This window comes from Megascapheus bottae, chromosome 5 (assembly GCF_031878675.1).
Source record: "Megascapheus bottae isolate mThoBot1 chromosome 5, mThoBot2.hap1, whole genome shotgun sequence".
Taxonomy (NCBI): Eukaryota; Metazoa; Chordata; class Mammalia; order Rodentia; family Geomyidae; genus Megascapheus; species Megascapheus bottae.
Genome location: NC_143513.1, coordinates 71013927 through 71033719, shown reverse-complemented (window position 1 = coordinate 71033719; position 19793 = coordinate 71013927). Strand labels below are relative to the sequence as shown.

General features: G+C 37.5%; 1 protein-coding gene across 1 annotated transcript in view; it reads right to left on the bottom strand.

Annotated features, from left to right (window-relative positions):
* The window catches only part of Exoc4 (exocyst complex component 4), a 662437-nt gene extending 652650 nt beyond the window's left edge, over positions 1-9787 (bottom strand). The window contains exon 1 of the mRNA XM_090333323.1: positions 9668-9787. Coding sequence (XP_090189449.1) covers positions 9668-9753 — 86 coding nt within the window. The 5' untranslated portion in view covers positions 9754-9787. The remainder of the gene's footprint in view (positions 1-9667) is intronic.
* Between the last annotated feature and the right edge of the window lie 10006 nt (positions 9788-19793).

Genomic DNA, 19793 nt, shown 5'->3' with positions numbered 1-19793 from the left:
GTAGAGGAAGAAAAGAGGTTGCTGAGTATATAAACACTAATTACATAAGCTGAGACACAAGACTTCCTAGATGACTACACTAAGTACGAATAGCCTATATATGATGGATGAGCAGAATGCCATTGCGTATATATTCATCTATTAAGGGACATCTGGGAGGATCTTTACTTTGGGTATGGTAAACAATGCTGCAATGAACATGGCTGCAATGAACTTTAGTTTGTGCTCTATTAGATAAAAATGCCCAGCACTATTTACCATAGCAAAGATATGGAACCAACCCCGATGCCCCTCTGTAGATGACTGGATCAGGAGATGTGGTCCTGATACACAATGGAATTATATGCTGCCATCAGAAAGAATGACAGTGCCACATTTGGAAGGAAATGGAAAGACTTGAAAACAATCATATTAAGGGAAGTAAGCCAGACCCAAAGGAACATAGGCTTAATGAGTACACATCTAGGACTCTCCTAGCAGAGGATTACAGTAGCTCAAAACCTAGATAGATAAGGTCATATAGGATGAGACTAAATGAAAGGATCTCTAGGATATGGAAACAAGAGCTTTATCTTGTGTGATTGTTGTTCTTAATATACTATGTCATTTCTCTTCTCCTTTGTTGCCTTTTGATTAATCTCATATTGTTACTGTATATGACTTTGTTACCTGCTATATTGTATATATGTTTGTTTGTTTATTTGAAATAGGGAAGGGAAGGAGGGAAAACAAGATGATTGGGAGGGGGTGGGTGGAGGGAAATGGGAACAAAAACATAAGAGGGTATCATTGTGAGAAGTAATGTACCTACTACCTGACGAATATAACCGTAACCCCTCTACACATTACCTCAGTAATAAAAAATAAAATGAAAAAAAAATGCCTAGGAGTGTGATGACTAGGTCATAGGGTAGCTGTATTTTTAGTTTTTTGAGGAACCTCCATATTGCTTTCCAGAGTGAACATGATTATGTATTAGAATACATAATAGAAATTTATTCTAATATATAATCATGTTATATTATACATAATCATGTATATATTATACATCTCAAGAATGTTTTTAAGCCCAGGCACAATAATACAAAAATTTAACAACTCCATTTAGTTTCCATTTAGGTGGGGAATTTTATACATTGTTTGAAAGAGAATTTCTATCTATCCACCCCATATTTTAAGTATTATCCTCCTGTTTTTGGCATTTCCATTGCTGGAATTATTTCTCATTAGTGTGACTTTTTTATAATACATTGATTTTTGTTTTGAAGTCTTCTTTAAAAGTCTTATCAGTGCTTACTTCTGAGTTAGCAGTAGATGAGAAGCTGGGCACAATGGGGCCTGACTTTTAGCCTCACCTGTGATATTTCTGATGGAAAACGTTATACTCTAATTACCATCTGTAAATTCACCCCGAAAAGCAAATTCATAATCAAGGAAGCTAAATCATGGGCCGGGAGTTTGGCCTAGTGGTAGAGTGCTTGCCTAGCATGCATGAAGACCCAGGTTTGATTTCTCAGTACCACATACAGCTGGAAATAGTACTGTGGCTCAAGTGGTAAAGCCCTAGCCCTGAGGAAAGCCCAAGGACAGGGCTCAGGCCGTAAGTACAGAACTGGGAAAAAAAAAAAAAAAGAAAGAAAGAAAGAAAAAAGAAGGGGCCAGAGTTTGGCCTAGTGATAGAGTGCTTGCCTAGCATGCACAAAGACTCGGGTTCGATTTCTCGGTACCACATACATAGAAAAAAGCTGGAAGTGGTGCTGTGGCTCAGGTGGTAGAGCACTAGCCTTGAGAAAAAAAAGTCTAAGGATAGTGCTCAGGCTCTGAGTTCAAGCCCCATGACTGGCAAAAAAAGAAAAAAGAGGAAGAAGAAGAAGGAGGAGGAGGAGGAGGACGACGACGAGGAGGACGAGGACGAAGAGGAGGAGGTGGAAAAAGAAGAAAAAGAAACTGCTAAAAGTATTATAAAAGAGGAAATGAACATTTGAGCACCTTCTCTATTCTATTCTCTTGTATATGTTCTTAGCTTTTCTATCATTTCCCAAGACCACAGCAGATCATATTATTATCCCACTTAACAAATAAGAAAGACAAAGATTTTAAATAACTAATCCGAAATTATACAAATTACACATTAAGTTTCTACTTAATTACACTAAAGTACTTACTGAACCTCTGACCGAAGGGTATGCCCATACCTGTGTTCAAATAATGGCTTGAAAAACTTGCTCCTATATCCACTATTAGCCCTGCATGCTTAAAAGCTTTCAAGAAATTTCAATGTAACTAGTTACACATGGGGCTTAAAACCAACACATGGGCCTCCAATTTAATCTATATAGTCAGTGAAAAAAAAAAAATCTCCCCTCATTTCATTCAATATGCCAGAACTTCCTGATAATAGTCTATATAGTTCTCTGATAATGTTCAAACAACACGAGCTGCATCACCACTGCCTACATTCTGCAGGCTAGAAACCTAAATACCATTATGATACAAGTTCAGATGAAGAGAGAAGATGGTGCTGGAAGCAGCATGGATACCTGGCCACACCTTCCACGACTTGTCTCAGAAGGGGATGACCATGTTTCTTTCGTGCCATGAACTGTCACAAACCTCAAAGCTATCTGTTCAAAGTCCAGATCAAAGCCTGAACCCTTTCAACAAAGTTTACTTTGAATTAACTACAGGCTGACCAAAATATACTCTGCAGACGAAGGGAATTTTAACAGGTATCTACAATAAAGGATTTCCTAATTTTTTGAAATCTCAACTTCTGAAAAGACATAAAAGTTGATGGAAATATGAGTTTTCCACTGCCTCTAACTTTTCTTACATCTTTGACCAGTGTATCTACAAAAGCTCTGCTGCGAGGTTTCAATTAGGTCTTCCTAAGTCACAACCAAAGTTTGTCTCCCAATTAAACTGGCTACTACAGGCCAACTTACAAAGGAAGGAAGGACAACATATAATTGGAAAGCAGATCACCTAACAGTAAGTGGCAGACTTGTTTCCCAATTAAAAATCTGACAAGAACTCACAAAAAGTAAAATAAAAATAACCTCTAGAAAATGTCACCCTGTTTATTTCCAAACAAAAGATTGGTGGTAGTAAGATCAACAGAAGGAAAATACAGGATGCGCATGTGTATATGGATGTGTGTGTGTGTGTGTGTGTGTGTGTGTGTATAAAACTATCCAAATTGCAGATCATCAAGTGATCAAGATTCTGTCCATACAATGAACTGTTTTAAGTGGCCAATAGCAAAATTAAAAGGAGACAGCAGTAGATTCCTGCAGATCTTTAACCCAACCAGCATCTGCCTCCTCATCAGAGCCCTTCGCAAAAGTCTGAAGACTTCTGTAAAATCTTAGGAGTCTGCCTTTGAAACAACCAACTGTCATGAAAAACTTTTACACAGTATTTCCTAAGTTATTATATTGGAGAGTTTTTTGTTGTTGTTTTTGTTGGTGGTGGTGGCAGTCATTGTCGTGGAGCTTAAACTCTGGGCCTAGGCGCTGTCCCTGAGTTCTTCAGCTTGAGCCACAGCACCACTTCCTATATTGGTTTATTTCTGAGTCACAATGCACTTTCAGAACATCTATCCAAGTGAAGTTCTTTGCCAACATAATAAACAATTAACTTTGCCTTAAAAATACTAGCAAATTAGCAAACATAAATCATGAATTTATACTAGTTGGGTTTTTTTCAGGACTCAGGTTTCAATTCAGGTCTCTCACTTGCCAGGCAAACATTCTATGCTTGATATACTAAGCCATATATATCTCCATCCTTTTCTGTGCTAATTATTTTTGAAATAGAGTCTCTCTCCCTGCCCAGGTGCATACCTAGATCTTGGTCACTTACTTTGGGCTTTCCATCATAGCTAGGATGACAGGCCCATACCACTGCACCAAGCTCTCCATTGAGAAAGAGTCTCACAAACTTTTCTACTCAGGCTAGCCTTATGCCATGATCCTCCCAATCTCAGCGTCATCACTGTTAATGAACATAATGAACTATAAGCAAGGCACTGGTGGTGATGCATGCCTCTTTCAGATACTTAAGAGGCTGATTTGAAACCAGCCCCGGCAGAAAGGTGCATGAGATTCCAAGTAATCACCAACATGCTGGAAGTGGATGTATGGCTCATATGCTAGAGCATTAGCCTTGAACTAATAGCTAAGGGACCATACCCAAGCCCTGAGTTCGAGTCCTAGTATCAGCACACAAAGACAATGAACTCTCATACTAGCAATATAGTCACCATTTATTGACATAATACCACAATAAGGCACAGCAGCAATGGGACTTGGATATATTTACTCTACCCTTAAAATACTGTGTCTACCTGTAAGTTTGTCTCATCTTAAAAAATGTCTGCAACAATAAGTGCTGTTCCAACAATCAGGAAAAGCATTTTTTTAATATTTGGGGTGGTTTTCTTACATTTTTATTATAAAGATGATGAACAGGGGGGTTACAGTTACAAAAGCAAGGTAATGAGTCTATTTCTTTTTAAATACTATTACCCCCTCCTTTATTTTCTCACATTTACCACTCCCCACTTCCTCCCCACCAGCTGTAATGTTCATTTCCAACATAATGTCTAGTGAATGTCAATGTTTCATTAGTTTATCCTTTGTCTTGCTACTTCTGTGATACCTTTCCCTTCCATGGATCATATAAGCTTCGATGCAAGACAAAGCATACAGAGAACTAAAGAAATGAAAGGAAAAAAAAAGAAATAACAGTATACAGGAGATAAAATGAACCTCTTGCTTCTAATTCTTGTTCATTTTGATACGCTTCATTATATATGATCCTGTGCATAGTGGGCTATTGTGTCCCCCTGCTAAGAATATCATAGACATATCATAGACATATTCTGGCTATTACAAATGAGTGAAACCAATGCAAACTACACAGGAAAAGCATTGTTAAAGCAGTATACAATGTAACTGAATTACCAGAGGCTGGGGTTTGGAGCATAGTTCCAGGCCATTCCAGGCAAAAAAAAAAAAAAGTTCTAAAATTCCCAACTCTACAAAAATATCTGAACGTGGTAGTGCACAACTGTCTCAGATATTTTTGTGCACATGGTAGCACACAACTGTCATTCAGCTACAGAAAAAAAAAAGGAAATAGGATGTTTATGGTTCACACTGGCCTGTGCAAACAGAAAGACAGTCTCAAAAATAACTAGGATAGGGACCAGAAGTTTGGCCTTGTAGTAGAGTGCTTGCCTACCATCACAAATACCCAGGTTCAATTCCTTGTACCACATACATAGAAAAGGCCAGAAGTTGTGCTGTGACTCAAGTGGTAGAGCTCTAGCCTTGAGAAAGTCCAAAGACAGTGCTTAGGCACTGAGTTCAAGCCCTGGAAATGGGAAAGGAAAAAAAAAAAAAGAGTAGAAAAGCTAGAAGTACTGTTTTCCAACAGTACAGTGCCTGCTTAGTGATTGTGACACTCTGGGTTCAAACCCACGATCATTAAAAAATAAAATAAAAATAAAAAGCAGTATATTATAATACATAAAGTAGTATAAAAATGACGTGTTTACATATTTGAGCAAGATAACTGAAGAACAACTTTTTTTTATTATTATTATTTTTTTCTATTGTAATTAGTAAAAGGGTTACATGATATTTGCCAGACAGAAGGTGCATTAATTCACATACATTGATACCCTTTCACATGTCTTGGTACCCGTTTCCCTCCCCCCCCCACACCCCCCACCCGTCTTGGTTTTCCCCCCTTCCCTATCAAATTTCAAATATCCAAATACAAATAAATTCAATTTATCAGATAACAAAGTGAGATACTATACCAATATGAGATAACCAAGAGACAGCAAAGGAGATGAGAGACAACATACTACATTAAGGACAACAATCATTCATTATATGGCTTTTGTTTCACTATCCTGGTGAAGAACAACTTAATATTATTCAAAACAACAATTGCTCAGTGACATAAAAAAGGTAAAAATAGGGATTGGATGTATGGCTGTTGGTCAGAGAGCACTAGTTAATGAGCAAAAATAAGCATCAGAGTTCCAGTCCTAGTCTCAAACAAAACAAAAACAAGTAAATAATAATAATAAATACAGCTAAACTGATCATACCTTTTCTTTTTTCTTTTCTTTTCTTCTTTTATTTTTGCCAGTCCTTGGGCTTTAACTCAGGGCCTGAGCACTGTCCTTGGGCTTCTCAAGGACAACTTCTTAAGGACTTGAGCCACAGCACTTTCAGCTTTTTCTGCATATGGTTATCAAGGAATCAAACTTAGGGCTTCATGCATGTTAAGTAGGCACTTTACCACTAGGCCATGCTCCTGGCTCCTGATCAAATATTAAAAAAAAAAAAATGGCCGGGAGTTTGGCCTAGTAGCATGCACAAAACCTGGATTCAATGCCTCGGTATCACCTACACAGAAAAACCCATATGTGGTGCTGTGGCTCAAGTGGTAGGGTTCTAGCCTATGCTCAAGCCCTGAGCTCAAGCCCAGGATTGGCAAAAAAAAAAAAACAAAAAAAAAAAACACTGTTCTCTATCACTAAGATGCAGTACATTTTGTGACTTTAAAGAGAAGTCACATTTACTAGGGGCATCGTCAGGCACATTCAGACATTATAAAGCCTACCACAAGTTTTCTTTTTTGGGCATTGTTGGCAAAGCAACCAGGGAAGCTAGTCTTTGACAGAACTCAAAGATTTTAAGTGCAGAATGAGTTAATCAAAATATACAGAACTGAACAATAATTAATGTGTTGTGAGATATGTAACACAAAGGAAACAAGTTGAATGAATGCACAGAGGAGCCACTTCAGAGTGCTAATACAGGATCACAACACCGCAAAACCTATGTACATATGGTCATACAGGATGAGACTAAACAAAATGAACTCTAGATTATAGAAACAAGAGGTTTATCTTTGTGATTGTTGTTCTTAATGTATGATGTGAAGTTATTTCTTTCTCTCTTTTTTTCCACTTATGGTTAATTTCATGTGGTTACTGTATCTGACTTTGTGACCTGGTATACTAGATAGATAGATAGATAGATAGATAGATAGATAGATAGATCTAGACTCATTTATTTTTTTGAAATAGGGAAAGGAAAGGAAGAAACAAGATGATTGGGGGGGGGATGAGGGTGGGGAAAGGGGGACAAAACATGAGAAGGGGTATCAAGGTTTGAGAGGTAATGTACCCATTACCTAACAAATGTAACTGTAACCCCTCTATACATTATCCTGACAACAAAATAAAACAAAAAAGAAATACATATTTAGGAGTTCCATTCTTCCAAGCTGGATTTTCCCTTTACCTCATATCTCAAAGGACAAGTCATACTACCAGTCTTGTTCATGGACACTATTTATATAATATAAAGGACTGGGCAAGTACAAAAGTAAACCCAGAAGGAAACATGGAAACTGTATTGGCAACATCCTCATTCCAGACAAAAACTTTCCTGTAACTCTACAGCTCTGAAAATATCAGACTGTGCTCATTTGTAACCAATCTTTATTAAACTTGTCCAGAATCTAAGTTTGAATAACCCTTAATACCAAGCTTGTAACAAAGATGATAAGATAAAGATGTTAGTCAAGCATTCAGAACAGTTAAGGAAGAAAACATTAAAACAATACACAACAAATGTCCAAGTAAAAGATGCCCAGGCCAAAATTATGGTGATACAGTGAAGGTAATAAATTATGATGAGCATAAGAGAAGAATGGATAACCACAAAATCATGGCATGCACCATTCAGCAATAAGAAATTCCCCCCTGGAGAACACAAATGAATGATACACCAAAGGCAATGCATATCTCTGAATCCATTATCAGTCAAAACATTTTACATTGGTTTCCAGATTGTTTTTCAGGATAAGACATTTACTTAGGTTAAGTTTAATTATCATTGAAGAAAACAAATATAGCACAATAGAAATGAAAAAGGTCAGCGGGGAGCTCTGGCTTAAGCAGGAAAACACCTGCCTAACAACTATGAAGCCTTTAGTTCCCTAGTACCTCCCCCCCAAAAACTGGACAAAGTCTATTATTTCCTCTCTCTGTGACAGTCTCATGTCACAGACTTTATACACATTTTATTTCCATGTAAAATATACTCTCCTCAAGAGTAATTTACTAAGTATGTATGTAGTAGTATAAGTGCCAGGCACTATACTGTAAATTAGTACTGCAAAGCTACTGTCCAAGTAAATATTAACTGTAAGGCAGAAAAAAATAAACAAGTTCAAAGAAGAATACAAACAAAAACATGTACTATAGTTCTACAGATGATTAAGGTGGGAAACTACAAGCAGTACTCTGGCTGGAGGTTTAGTACCATGAGATCCGTCCATACTAGCTATGTATTTTCAAGTAAAAATGTCAAGTAAAAGATAACTGATAGGGATAACCAAGATGGGGGGCAGGGGGGGAGGGTAATGGGGACCAAGACATGTGAAAGGGTATCAATGTATGTCAATTAATGCACCTTCTATCTGGCAAATATCATGTAACCCTTTTATTAATTACAATAAAAAATATTTTTTAAAAAAGACAACTGATAATCATGATTTAACAAGCCATCATCTTAAACTGGAGTCCCTTCAAAAACAGATCCACAGGATGGTTCTTTCAACAGTCCATGATTGGTAAGAGTTGTTCTATGTTTTATATACTCATATATTCAAAGGCTTACTACCTACCAGATGCTGCTGGACCCCAGGTTTTAAAGACATCATCAGGACTGAATAGGATCCCTTCCATAATCCAAACAAGAATTGAGGAGAGGTTGAGGGGAAGATGAGATGAGGTGTACGTTTCATCCCCCCTCCCCAACATAAAACAATTGTGAGTTCAAAGTCCAGTGCCAACAATGTGACATGTGTCACACATACACATTTCATTCAAGTTGTTTTTAGTTATTCCTGTGTCATCCCTACCAGTGCTCAACTTACTTCACTTTGTAAACAACCACCACAAAAAGATTCCTTAAGAGTTCACCACTCCACTCACATTAATATTCCATGGGGGGGGGGAAGGGGGGGTTAACTGCATAGAGAATTTGCAAGCTGCTTAGTTTTCAAGAATAAGACCTGGACAGGAAGGCAGGAAGCAACAGAACAAAAATCAGAAACGAATGTGTGCCTTCGAACCCAGTCCTAACCAGCTCGCTGCAGAGCCTGCAGATGGGAAGTCGTGGCCATTCGCAGGTGGGGACCCTCAGAAACTCGTGACAGGAAGTCCAAACTTCTGGAAGCCCAGAAGCCCAGGAAAAGAGGACTCCTCCCCTGGAGTGAGCACTGCATACAAGTGTGGATAAACGTGTCGTGGACCGAGGAATGTGTCATCAAGGAGCCCGCCTTCCCCAGCAGCCTTCCTCGGCCAGGGCCCAGAGACCCTCCAACAGGCTCCCCCCGGGGCGAGGCTCCTCCCTCTCCAGCCCCACCCCAGCGGCTAAACACAGGGGTGGGGTGAGGAGACGCTGAGGGCCCGAAACAGGAGACCACGGGGGAGCTGGAAGGAGCTGGAGGGGGAGGCCAGGAGCACTGAGGAGAGACGGCAGGGTGGACCCCGGCTCCCTTCTCCCTTCCAAACCGGAGGTCGAGCCGCTGTCCTCTGACCCCTGACCCTGCCTCCTGCCTCCCTCACCTGATCACTGAGATGAGCAGCCCCGAGGGGTCTTTGCTTTTGCTGACAGTACTTCTGTATTTCCCACCAGCTGCTTCTGCCGCCATCTTGGTAAGGATGGTGAAGAGCCCATGGGCTTGACCGACCCAGGCGAACGTAAATTCCGTATTTGACGCCACTGGGGTAAAAGCCAATAGAAGGAGAGAGTGCCAGACATGCGGAAGTGAAAGACCCAATCAAGAGAGAGAGGAGGTGGGACTAAAACGCCAAGTGTCTGCCGCGGTAAACGTGTTTGCTCCTATGCACTCTGGGAATTGTAGTTCTTTGACAGCGACGCCCTAACATAGCTTCAAGTGTCTTCAGAGCACCTTTACTTGTAGAGACCTTGGTCTTTGACTCCTCAATACCACATACAAAGAAAAAAAGGCAGAAGTGGGGCTGAGGCTCAAGTGGTAGAGCTCTCGCCTTGAGAAAGTTCAAGGACACTGCTCAGGCCTGGGACTGACAAAAAAAAAAAATCTAATGCAAAATTTATAGACAGAAATTCCTTTACTTAGTGTTCTCTATAATTCAAAATATTTTAAATTTATATTATGTGAGCTCAATTTTCTCCATCGTGCCTATTTGACTAGATATCTCTAAGGCACACGGGAACACACAAACGGATATTAGAAAAACTGAAAAGCAAAGCAGACTAGATTCCTGATTCTTTCTCTTGCTAACGTAATAAAATGCATTATATTTTTATAATGCGTATTATAGTATGCATTATTATTTATATTATCATTTATGCATAAATGCATGCATGTGCATTTTTATAGCCTTTCTAGAAACTTTTACTATAGTTTGATTAATATTTTACAGGAAATACTAGTAGCATTTCATGCATTGACATCTATTGGTTAATGATTAATTTCAAAGACTAAATATATAAAATGAGTAAAATACTTAACTACAGTGAGTAGAATAAAGACCAAGGAGAAGAAAAATTACTGACAAGAAAGTGGAGATTTGCTTACTAACAGCAAAGACTAAGGAACTACAGAGATAAATAGAAGTAGACTCAGAGATCCTGAGTTGCACAGAACTAAGCTAGAAATTATATGTATATATTATAACTTCAAAGTGTTTCCAGTATTCCAGTCATGGAAAACTTAGTTCTGAAAAAAAAACAGAAATATGGATAAAATACTAAAATTTTTGAAACATAAATGTATTGTCATGGAAAATTCATATGAGGAAAATCACATATAGTTACTGGAAGTTGTCATTTCAATAGTCTCTAATCAAAAGATTATTTTCATGGCATAATGCAAAGGACAAATTATAAAAGTAAATGATCTACAGAGAAAGAAAAATGAATTTTTCCTAGTGGTTAGGAATACAAAGGTAGGATATAATCAATTGGCATAGAAAACTCTGTCAAAATAAAATATACACAGAAAACTAGAATAAAAAGGGAACTTCTTACACATAATAATGGCATTTCTTAAAAGCACAGTGAACATTATACTTAATGATGAAAACCTGAAAGTTTTGTCATCATAATCAGAAATAAGGCAAGGATGCTTACTTCCAAGAATTATATTCAATGAAGTACAGGAAGTGTAATCAGGAAAATTGATCAAGATAAAAATATATAATCATCCAAATTGTAAACAAAAAAAAACACAAAAATATCTATTTATAAATGACATCTTCTTATGTAGAAACTATCATTAAACATAGGAAAGAAAAACTACTGGCATTAATAAAAGAGTTCAGCAAAGTTTCATTATACAAAATTGACAAAAAAAAGCAGTGATGATTCCTACAGATAAGTAATCAAAAATTAACAAAACAAATCTATACTCAGTAGCATTCCCTAAAAAAAAAATAGGAAAGCACAATCAAGGACATCAAAGACAAGTATCAGAAATCACAAAACACTGCTGATATAAATTCAAAAAGAACTAATAAAAATGGAAAAGTATATTTGAAAGTCAGATTGCCCCAAAATTACCTATAAATTCTATGCAATCCCTATCAAAACTCAATGGCCTTTTTTTACAACAATGGAACTGTGGATTCTAAAACTCCTGTGGAGATGAGAAAGGTCCAATAATCAAAGTTATCTTGGGAAAGCATACATGTGAAAGACTCACATATCTTCATTTTACTTACCAAAAAGCAATTAGAAAAGTATTATTAAAGATAATTACATAGATAAATGGAATACAATTAAGAACCCAGAAATACATGTATGATCAATTGAATTTTGACAAAGGCACGCTCCCTGGGGAAACCAAATTCTTTTGAACAAAGGCTTCTAGAAAACTAGATATCCACATACAAAGAAACAAAGTTGAACATCTACCCCATTCTATATATAAAACCTTACTAAGAATGAATTAAAGATCTGAATTTAGGAGACAAGCCTTTTAGAAGAAAATAGAGGAATAAATCTTGATTAGCATAGTTTTGGATCAAGCAGCAAAAGAAATCTATTCAGATAAAACATTATTGAAATTGTTGTTTTGTTCATCATTGTTGTACTAGCAGAAAGGTAAAAATAAAAAAGGCCGGGAGTTTGGCCTAGTGATAGAGTGCTTATCTAGCATGCACAAAGACCTGGATTCAATTCTTCAGTACCACATACACAGAAAAAGCCAGAAATGGTGCTGTTGGCTCAAGTGGTAGAGGTCTAGCCTTGAGAAAGCCCAAGGGCAGCGCTCAGGCCCTGAGTTCAAGCACAGGATTGGCAAAAAAAAAAGTTACTACTTTTTATTCACTTCACAGTGTTAGTTACAGTTTTAAAAACAGAAAATTAATGTTGCAAATAGATGGAGAAATCAGATTATTTACATGTTGCTTTTGAGAATGTGAAATCGTTCAGCCATAGTGGTGGCTTCTCACAGTTTCAACATGAAATAGCCATATTCATCAGCAATTCCACTCATGGTTATAGTCCCAAGAGAATTAAGTGTTCAGAAAATAACTGAGAGTATTCATAGCAACACTATTTCCACTAGAATTTGGTAGATAGTCTATAATAGTGTTGTAAACAAATCTGGAATGCCCCCACAGTGAGCTATCACTTGACTTTATAAATTCCAGATACATTCTACAACAGCAATCCTTGAAAGATTGTTCTAAATCAAAGAAGTTAGGAAGAGCTACATTGTGTCTGATGCTAGTTATAGAAAAATAGGCTTTTGAAAATAAGCAAATTCATAGAAAAAGAAAGAAGGTTGGTCATTGTTTAGAGCTGGGAAGAACATTTTAGGGTGCTAAAATGTTCTGGAACTTGACAGTATCAGTGTTGATGGTTGCATAACTTTAGGGTGGAATAAACTCACTGAATTTACACCTTGAAGTGTTTAAACTTGGACAACAATATAGGCATATTTTCCAATAAATAAACACTGGAGTAGTAGGACTGCTTAGATTTGATCTCAAATTTCTACATAGTAGATAGCTTATCTTTGGACATTTTTTTTTTAGCTTTAACTCAGGGCCAGGGCACTGTCTTTGAGCTTTTTTTGTACTTTAAGTCACAGTTCCACTGCCAGGTTTTGAGTGGTTCATTGGAGATAAGATTCTCACAGGGACTTTTCTGCCTTGACTGGCTTCTAACCCCAATCCTCAGATCTCAGCCTCCTGGGTAGCTAAGGTTACAGGTGTGAGCCACCAGCACCAGGCCCTCTGTTGGGCCTTTTGAGAGCTCTTCCTCACTTAGAGAGTTAAGTGAGAGAGACAGAAGCACAAGGCAATACTGGTGGTTATTGTTACAAACCCAAAGTACTCATTGTTCTTAATAGATATCACATGTTAGGGAGAAGACGCTGGAAACCAAGGAAGGCATGACATCGACCAAGATGCATTGTACTCATAACTGACTTATGAAATTGTGACCCCTTTGTATGACTACTTAATAGTATCAATAATTAATTAAGTACATTCCTGTCACTTAAATGAGGCTGTTTGAGGTGCAATAATGCACATTAATAAGGATAAGTCTTTAATTTGCTCTGTTCTTATTTGTGGTCCCCAATGTTTATAAACAGGAATGCAGAAGTACTTTTTTAAAGCAAGAATTAGGTAAGTGTCAAAACCAATAGGCGCTTCTACTACATATTGGAGATGCAATCAAGTATAACTAAGCTAGCACACTAAAATTAAATCTTCATTAAAGAAATTGTTTTGATTTTTTGTCCTGTTTTCATATCTCACCTCAGGAAATTTTGCCTAATATCTTTCATCTTTAAGTGACAAACGTACTTGTTTTCTTTTCAGTACTGGAATTGTAACTCAGGGACTTGCTCTTGCTCTAGGCAGGCGTTTCACTTGAGCTATGCCCCAGCATTCTGTGCTCTGTTATTTTTCAGACAAGTTCTCACTTTTTAACAAGCCTGGCCTGACCTGTGATCCTCTTATTTATGTTTTCCTCCAAAACTGGGGTGATGGGCACATGCTACCACATGATTTTTCTCTTGAGATAGGGTGTCTCATGAACTCTTTTCTGTTTGTTTGTAGGTGTTTTGGTTGTTGTGGGGGAGGAGATATTTTGTTTTGTTTTGTTTTGCCAAGGTAGTACTTGAGCCACAATCTACCTGATCTCAGCCCTCCATGTTAGGATTAGAGGCATGAGCCTCTGTAACTGGCACAAACATACTCTTTAATGTCACTTCTGTTGTAGGTGAGACCACAGGATAACTTCACATTTGCACTAGACTGTGAAAATAATTTGGTTTTTCATTCTAGGGAAAGACCCTTGTAAACATTCACTTTTAACACTGAACCCTGAACTCACGGGACTGGTTGAAGCCAACCAATATTTATGAATCTCTAAAAGATTAATTACACACTTCTGTGTGAAGATGTTGACGTATTAGAAGATGGAAATAAAAAATAAAAAAAACTGGAGAGATAATCGTAAACTGCAGCATTTATTGAATGCTGAAGGAATGGGGTCATAAATGTTTCAGATGTTTCATTGGAAAACCATCAACAAAGGTGAGAATGATTAGAGACATTTTCGTGGAATTGTAAATCATATGACAAACAGAGGTGAAAATGAAAGGCGTGTATTCTGTGTTCAGTGATATACTTTGCCTGCAACAAATGGTTCCCTAGGGTGGGGAATATGGGAGGAAATGATGCCATCAACTGAAAGACACACAGAGTTCGTATGACAGTCTCCTCAAACACCCCATCTCAGACACTGAATAGGTGTGAGCATTGAGGGCAAGAAATAGAACATGTGCAGGTCTTGTATGTTGTCTATTATTTTGTAAACCAAAAGAGACTGGGTTTTTTTTTTATGATTACATTTGTAAATACACCCGGAGGCTCTTAAAGCTACAGGAACATTCAATTAAATGAAAATACTTTGACCTCTTTGGATTTGCAGCTCTAAATAAATCCTGGATATTGATAATCTTATTATTGTGGATAAATGGAATGTGAGTAAAGCTAGCAGAAGAATGGCTTCCCAGAGATTCATAAAAAGAATCTATCCAGCCCCATGGTGTCAGCAGAAAACCCAGTGCAGATGAAGACTGCAAATTGAGAGTCTCAAAATCTCTGCGTGGGGACAGAATTCTAGAAAAGGCATTCCATAGGTCTCAACGTCATCAGGATATAATCTGGGGTAGTTGGTTAACTAGACTCATCCAGAAGTGGCTCACAGCTGACACTTTTCTAGACCATGTCCTTCCCATGACCTGGATGAGGGTTCTGCTTTAAGAAAAGTTTCTTCCAGTTTCTCTGTTTAAATATCTACTTCAATGCCAAAGGATCAGCAGATCACCAGTGCACTCCCCTGTCCCCAACGCGCACACCTGTAGATACAGATACTATCCACTTATACAGCATGGTTTTCTTAGTTTACCAATAGCATTACTTATACTAAGTTGGTATTACTATGGAGGAATTGTCTCATTACTTCAGGAACTTGAGTATGAATCATGGATACATTTATTTTCATCCTTCAATGTTTGCAGAGGAGAGCTTCCAGGAAGTACAAAATTTGTTGAATGGAAGCATTCTCTATACTGCTTTAATATACCATGGGACTAAGATTGAACCTTTCAAAAAAACCCATGTCATTTTTTAAGGAAAATTACACCAGAGAGACTGGTAAAAGGTACTGCAGTCATCAAACTAATGATAAGAAACATAGTATTTTCTTTAGCAATTTTTAAAAGACTTCACTGTTTCCATGAATTAATTCAAACAGAAGCTGCCTTTGGGAACAATAACAAAAACAGAATTCATGTTTGATTGATTTATGGATTACTACTCATTACAATGCTAATATTAGAAAGAATATTAAAACAGAATCAACAACATAATCTCACATCTGAAATTTCTCATATTCTCTCAGGTAAAAGCCCCTGTTTTGTCAAATTTTTCACATGTATGACCAGAACTGTAGATAATATGAAAAGCCACATGTTCATTCTGTAAAAGTACTTATAGATGCTTATGCAGGTAACATAATTCAACTTGCCACTTGGGAAGGAATTATTAGCTAAGGGGCAAAAGTGTAGTTCTTAAATTTTGAAACATATAAACAATATTTACTTACAATGATTTAAACAAGTCACTACAACAAGTCTACAGACAGACCTGAATGTGTTCAGCATTCTTCTTTTGATCAACTGAATGTCACTTTGTCAGTCATCTCTTGCATCCCTGGAGCTCACACCCGTGCTCTGGGAGGTAATGACAACCTGTTGACTTTTAGCACCAATGTGAGAAATCTTGCAGCATCTCACTTTTTATTTCCAGCCCTTCTTCCTTTCAGGTTTCATCTGAAAAACCACTTCCAATATTTGATGGCACTTCTGAAAATCCTCCTCAGGATTCCTAGACACAGGCCAGTCATGTACGCCTCCATTTCTGAAATGGAGTGAGAATACTGTTGGAAATCTCACTGAATGCTTTGATTTGTGTACAGGATTTCTTAGCAGCACCATTTTTCACCTGTATGTGCTGAGTTATGCTAAAAAACTGGCATTTATTTTGCTTTACAGGTTTGTGAAATGCCTAATTTAAGTTGAAAAATAAGAAGTAAATAAATGCTCAAACACATACACACAATTATTAATAAGCAGTCACTACCACCTGTTATCTGTTCAGTGCCAACATTTGTAAATTAATAAATATAGCTGTTTTTAATACCTGAGAATTGAACATTAGGTTCTTTTTTTTTTTCATTTTGGTACTGAGTTTTGAACTTAGGGCCTTTTGCTTCCTACGGAGGCAATCTACCCCTGAACCATATCTGGATACTTTTGAGATCATGTCTCACTTTCTGTCTAATGTCTAAGCATCTACCTAAACAGTGATTTGCCTACTTTTGGCTTCATTTTATAACTGGTATGACCAACACATGGCACCATGCCTAGTTTTGTGTGTTGAAATGAAATGTCATGAACTTTTTTTCCTGGACTGTCCTGGAACTGGGAACTTCACAATATCAGCCACTGGCAGAGGGACGAACAGTTATGAGGCCCAAGTTCCCAGTAGAATGTTGGGTTCTTTATGTGGAAAATGTTTTCTCTTTTGGAAAACCATTTTTATAGAAATGATAGCGAGATCTCTCTTATAGATATCTTTTATATATATGATTATATTTACATATATGGAACATATAGGCTGTTTTTATTTTGGGGAAATGCATACTGAAGTATTTGCAAGTGAAACATCATGATTTGTGCATATGATTTGGAAACAGTTTAGAAAAAAATGAGGTGTGTATAAACATATTCTGCAAATGTGGCCAAATATTAATATTTGGTAAGTCTAGGTAAACATTATACAGATTTCCATCATTCTGTTCTTTCTGTTTCTCCATCGGCTTGAAATTGTTCCAAATAAGATGTTGAGGTACAAGATAAATAAATTATACATAGAATATACATAAATTATAAATAGAAAATGCATAGTTATTGATTATTGCTGGCCCTATAACAACCAGACATGGCTCATTGTTAAGGAAATGTGAAAGCAGTCCTACCCTGTTGAGATATACCAGCAAGCTGGGGACTATTACAGGTATGATACACCAATACAATTTGATGTTATGACTTAACTGAGAAATGAAATACTTAAACAATAATATATAGTATCACTGGCACAGAAAGGAAGATGTTTATGGGCACTACCCAGAATTATCCATGGTAAATCTCAAAAGAGGATCTTTAAGCATAGCTTTCAAACTGAAAAAGGTTCTTTCCACCAATATGCACCAGAGCTTTGAGACTGTCACAGGAAAGAGAACATGGGCTGTGCTAAAGCTTGAACAGGAGCTAAACAGACCAAGAATCACCATCAAGTCAGACTGAGAGCGGAGACCTGCTTCCAATCATGCACCGTTTTTAACTGGAGAGCTGGAAACTAACAAATAATTTTGTATAATACATGGTAGGAAGGCAAATCTTCCACAGAGGATAGATCATATTCAGTCCTTAGAGATGATGCATTGTCAGGCTAATGCATCTGCATTTGCAGAAAGAAAAAAAAACAATGCATACAGACTGGACCCAAAACATCCTCTTCAACATCAGAAATCAAGGACTTCCCTTTCTCGCATTAGGCAATACACTTTGATGTATGTACAATACAAGTGCCTAGAGAAAATGATGATTTTTCCTTTCAAAGAACGCATTTATTCTTTCTCAACAAATCCATGTGATCATTTGCATAAAATTCTGAAATGAGGTACTTTTCTAAATACTATTAACAATGGGCTACTTGAACCAGTGAACCCCATATCATATCATTGTTAAGTACATAATCTTCTAGATAAACCAAGGGTGATACAGCCTCCTTTCTGTCTTGTGTGCAGTGCTAGAATTCAGAGGCTTTATAAGATTGGGAGGTAAGAATGGGCTTAGGAGAAACCAAAGAGAAAACAAAATGTTTTGGTGTTGTTTTGAAAGGAAAAATCTCTCTCTTCCCCCCCCCTCACACACACACACACACACACACACACACACACACACACACACACACACACAGAGTTTACATAGGAAACTGTGTTTAGGTTAGGCAAATTCTGATTGCAACAACAGTGGAATTGTGTTTCATGCAATAAGAAGTGCTTCCAGGCTGACCTTACCCTCATACTCATCAACCTCCTCATCCTGCCCTATCACTAAAATAAGAAAACAGAAGCATCAGCCTACATCAAATTCTAAAAGGCCTTAGGCAGATCACATTGGTTTTGCATCAAATTTATTGCTGAATTTCACTGGCTTCTCCTGATCTGCTTTATTGCTGATTTTAATCGTGTTTGTTTTGGGCTTCTGAGCCTCACTGCAAAATGCCTAATATACTCTTTGTAGCTAGAGACTGTATAAATAAAATACATCATATTCCCATTATAACCACACTATATCATCCACATTTATGCAGCACCCATAGGTGGCCTATATTTTTTAATTATTTCCCCCTCAAACTCTAAATTAATACAATGAATTTAGAAACCCCTCCACCTCTTATCAGAGCAACTAATTGAATACTCCATTATGATAATAAACCATTTTTCATTGTAAGTGCTCATTCCCAGAGGGCTTTGCTCTGTGCACTAAGTCTATAAGGCAATAGTTCTGAAAGGGCATTGTGTGCTGTGCGAGGAGATAATAACACTTTGTTATTTTGCCTTCAGTCTTAAACTATTTTCACTCCAACAAACCCTTCCAGTACTCTATGGTAAAAAGTATCAAAAGGGCTCCATTTTTTTCTTACCTACAAGAAGGCAACATAGCATCCTGGATAAGCCCATCTCAGAGCTGCAATGAGTCTTCCTAGTTTAAAATCTGGGCATTTTCTAAACATCCCATCTAAGTGGCATTGTACAAGCCTCCATGGCAGGGACTAGGTCTGGTGGATCTCAAATATTTTCAATGCTTTGCCTCTGATGGCCTCTTGGTTCAACAACTGGGCAAGAAATCATGCATTCTCCCATTGACTGGTCCACTTGAAGCACAGGTGAGGAACTACTGAAGACAGACCCACCTCTGAACCAACAAAAACCAAGATTTAGAGTAAGAGCCTACAAAGCTGCAAACCTCAATGAAACTTTGATATAAAGTATCTTAACATTAATAATATGGTCCTCAGAGTTAGACACACCTTGATATAAGTCTTGTTTCTA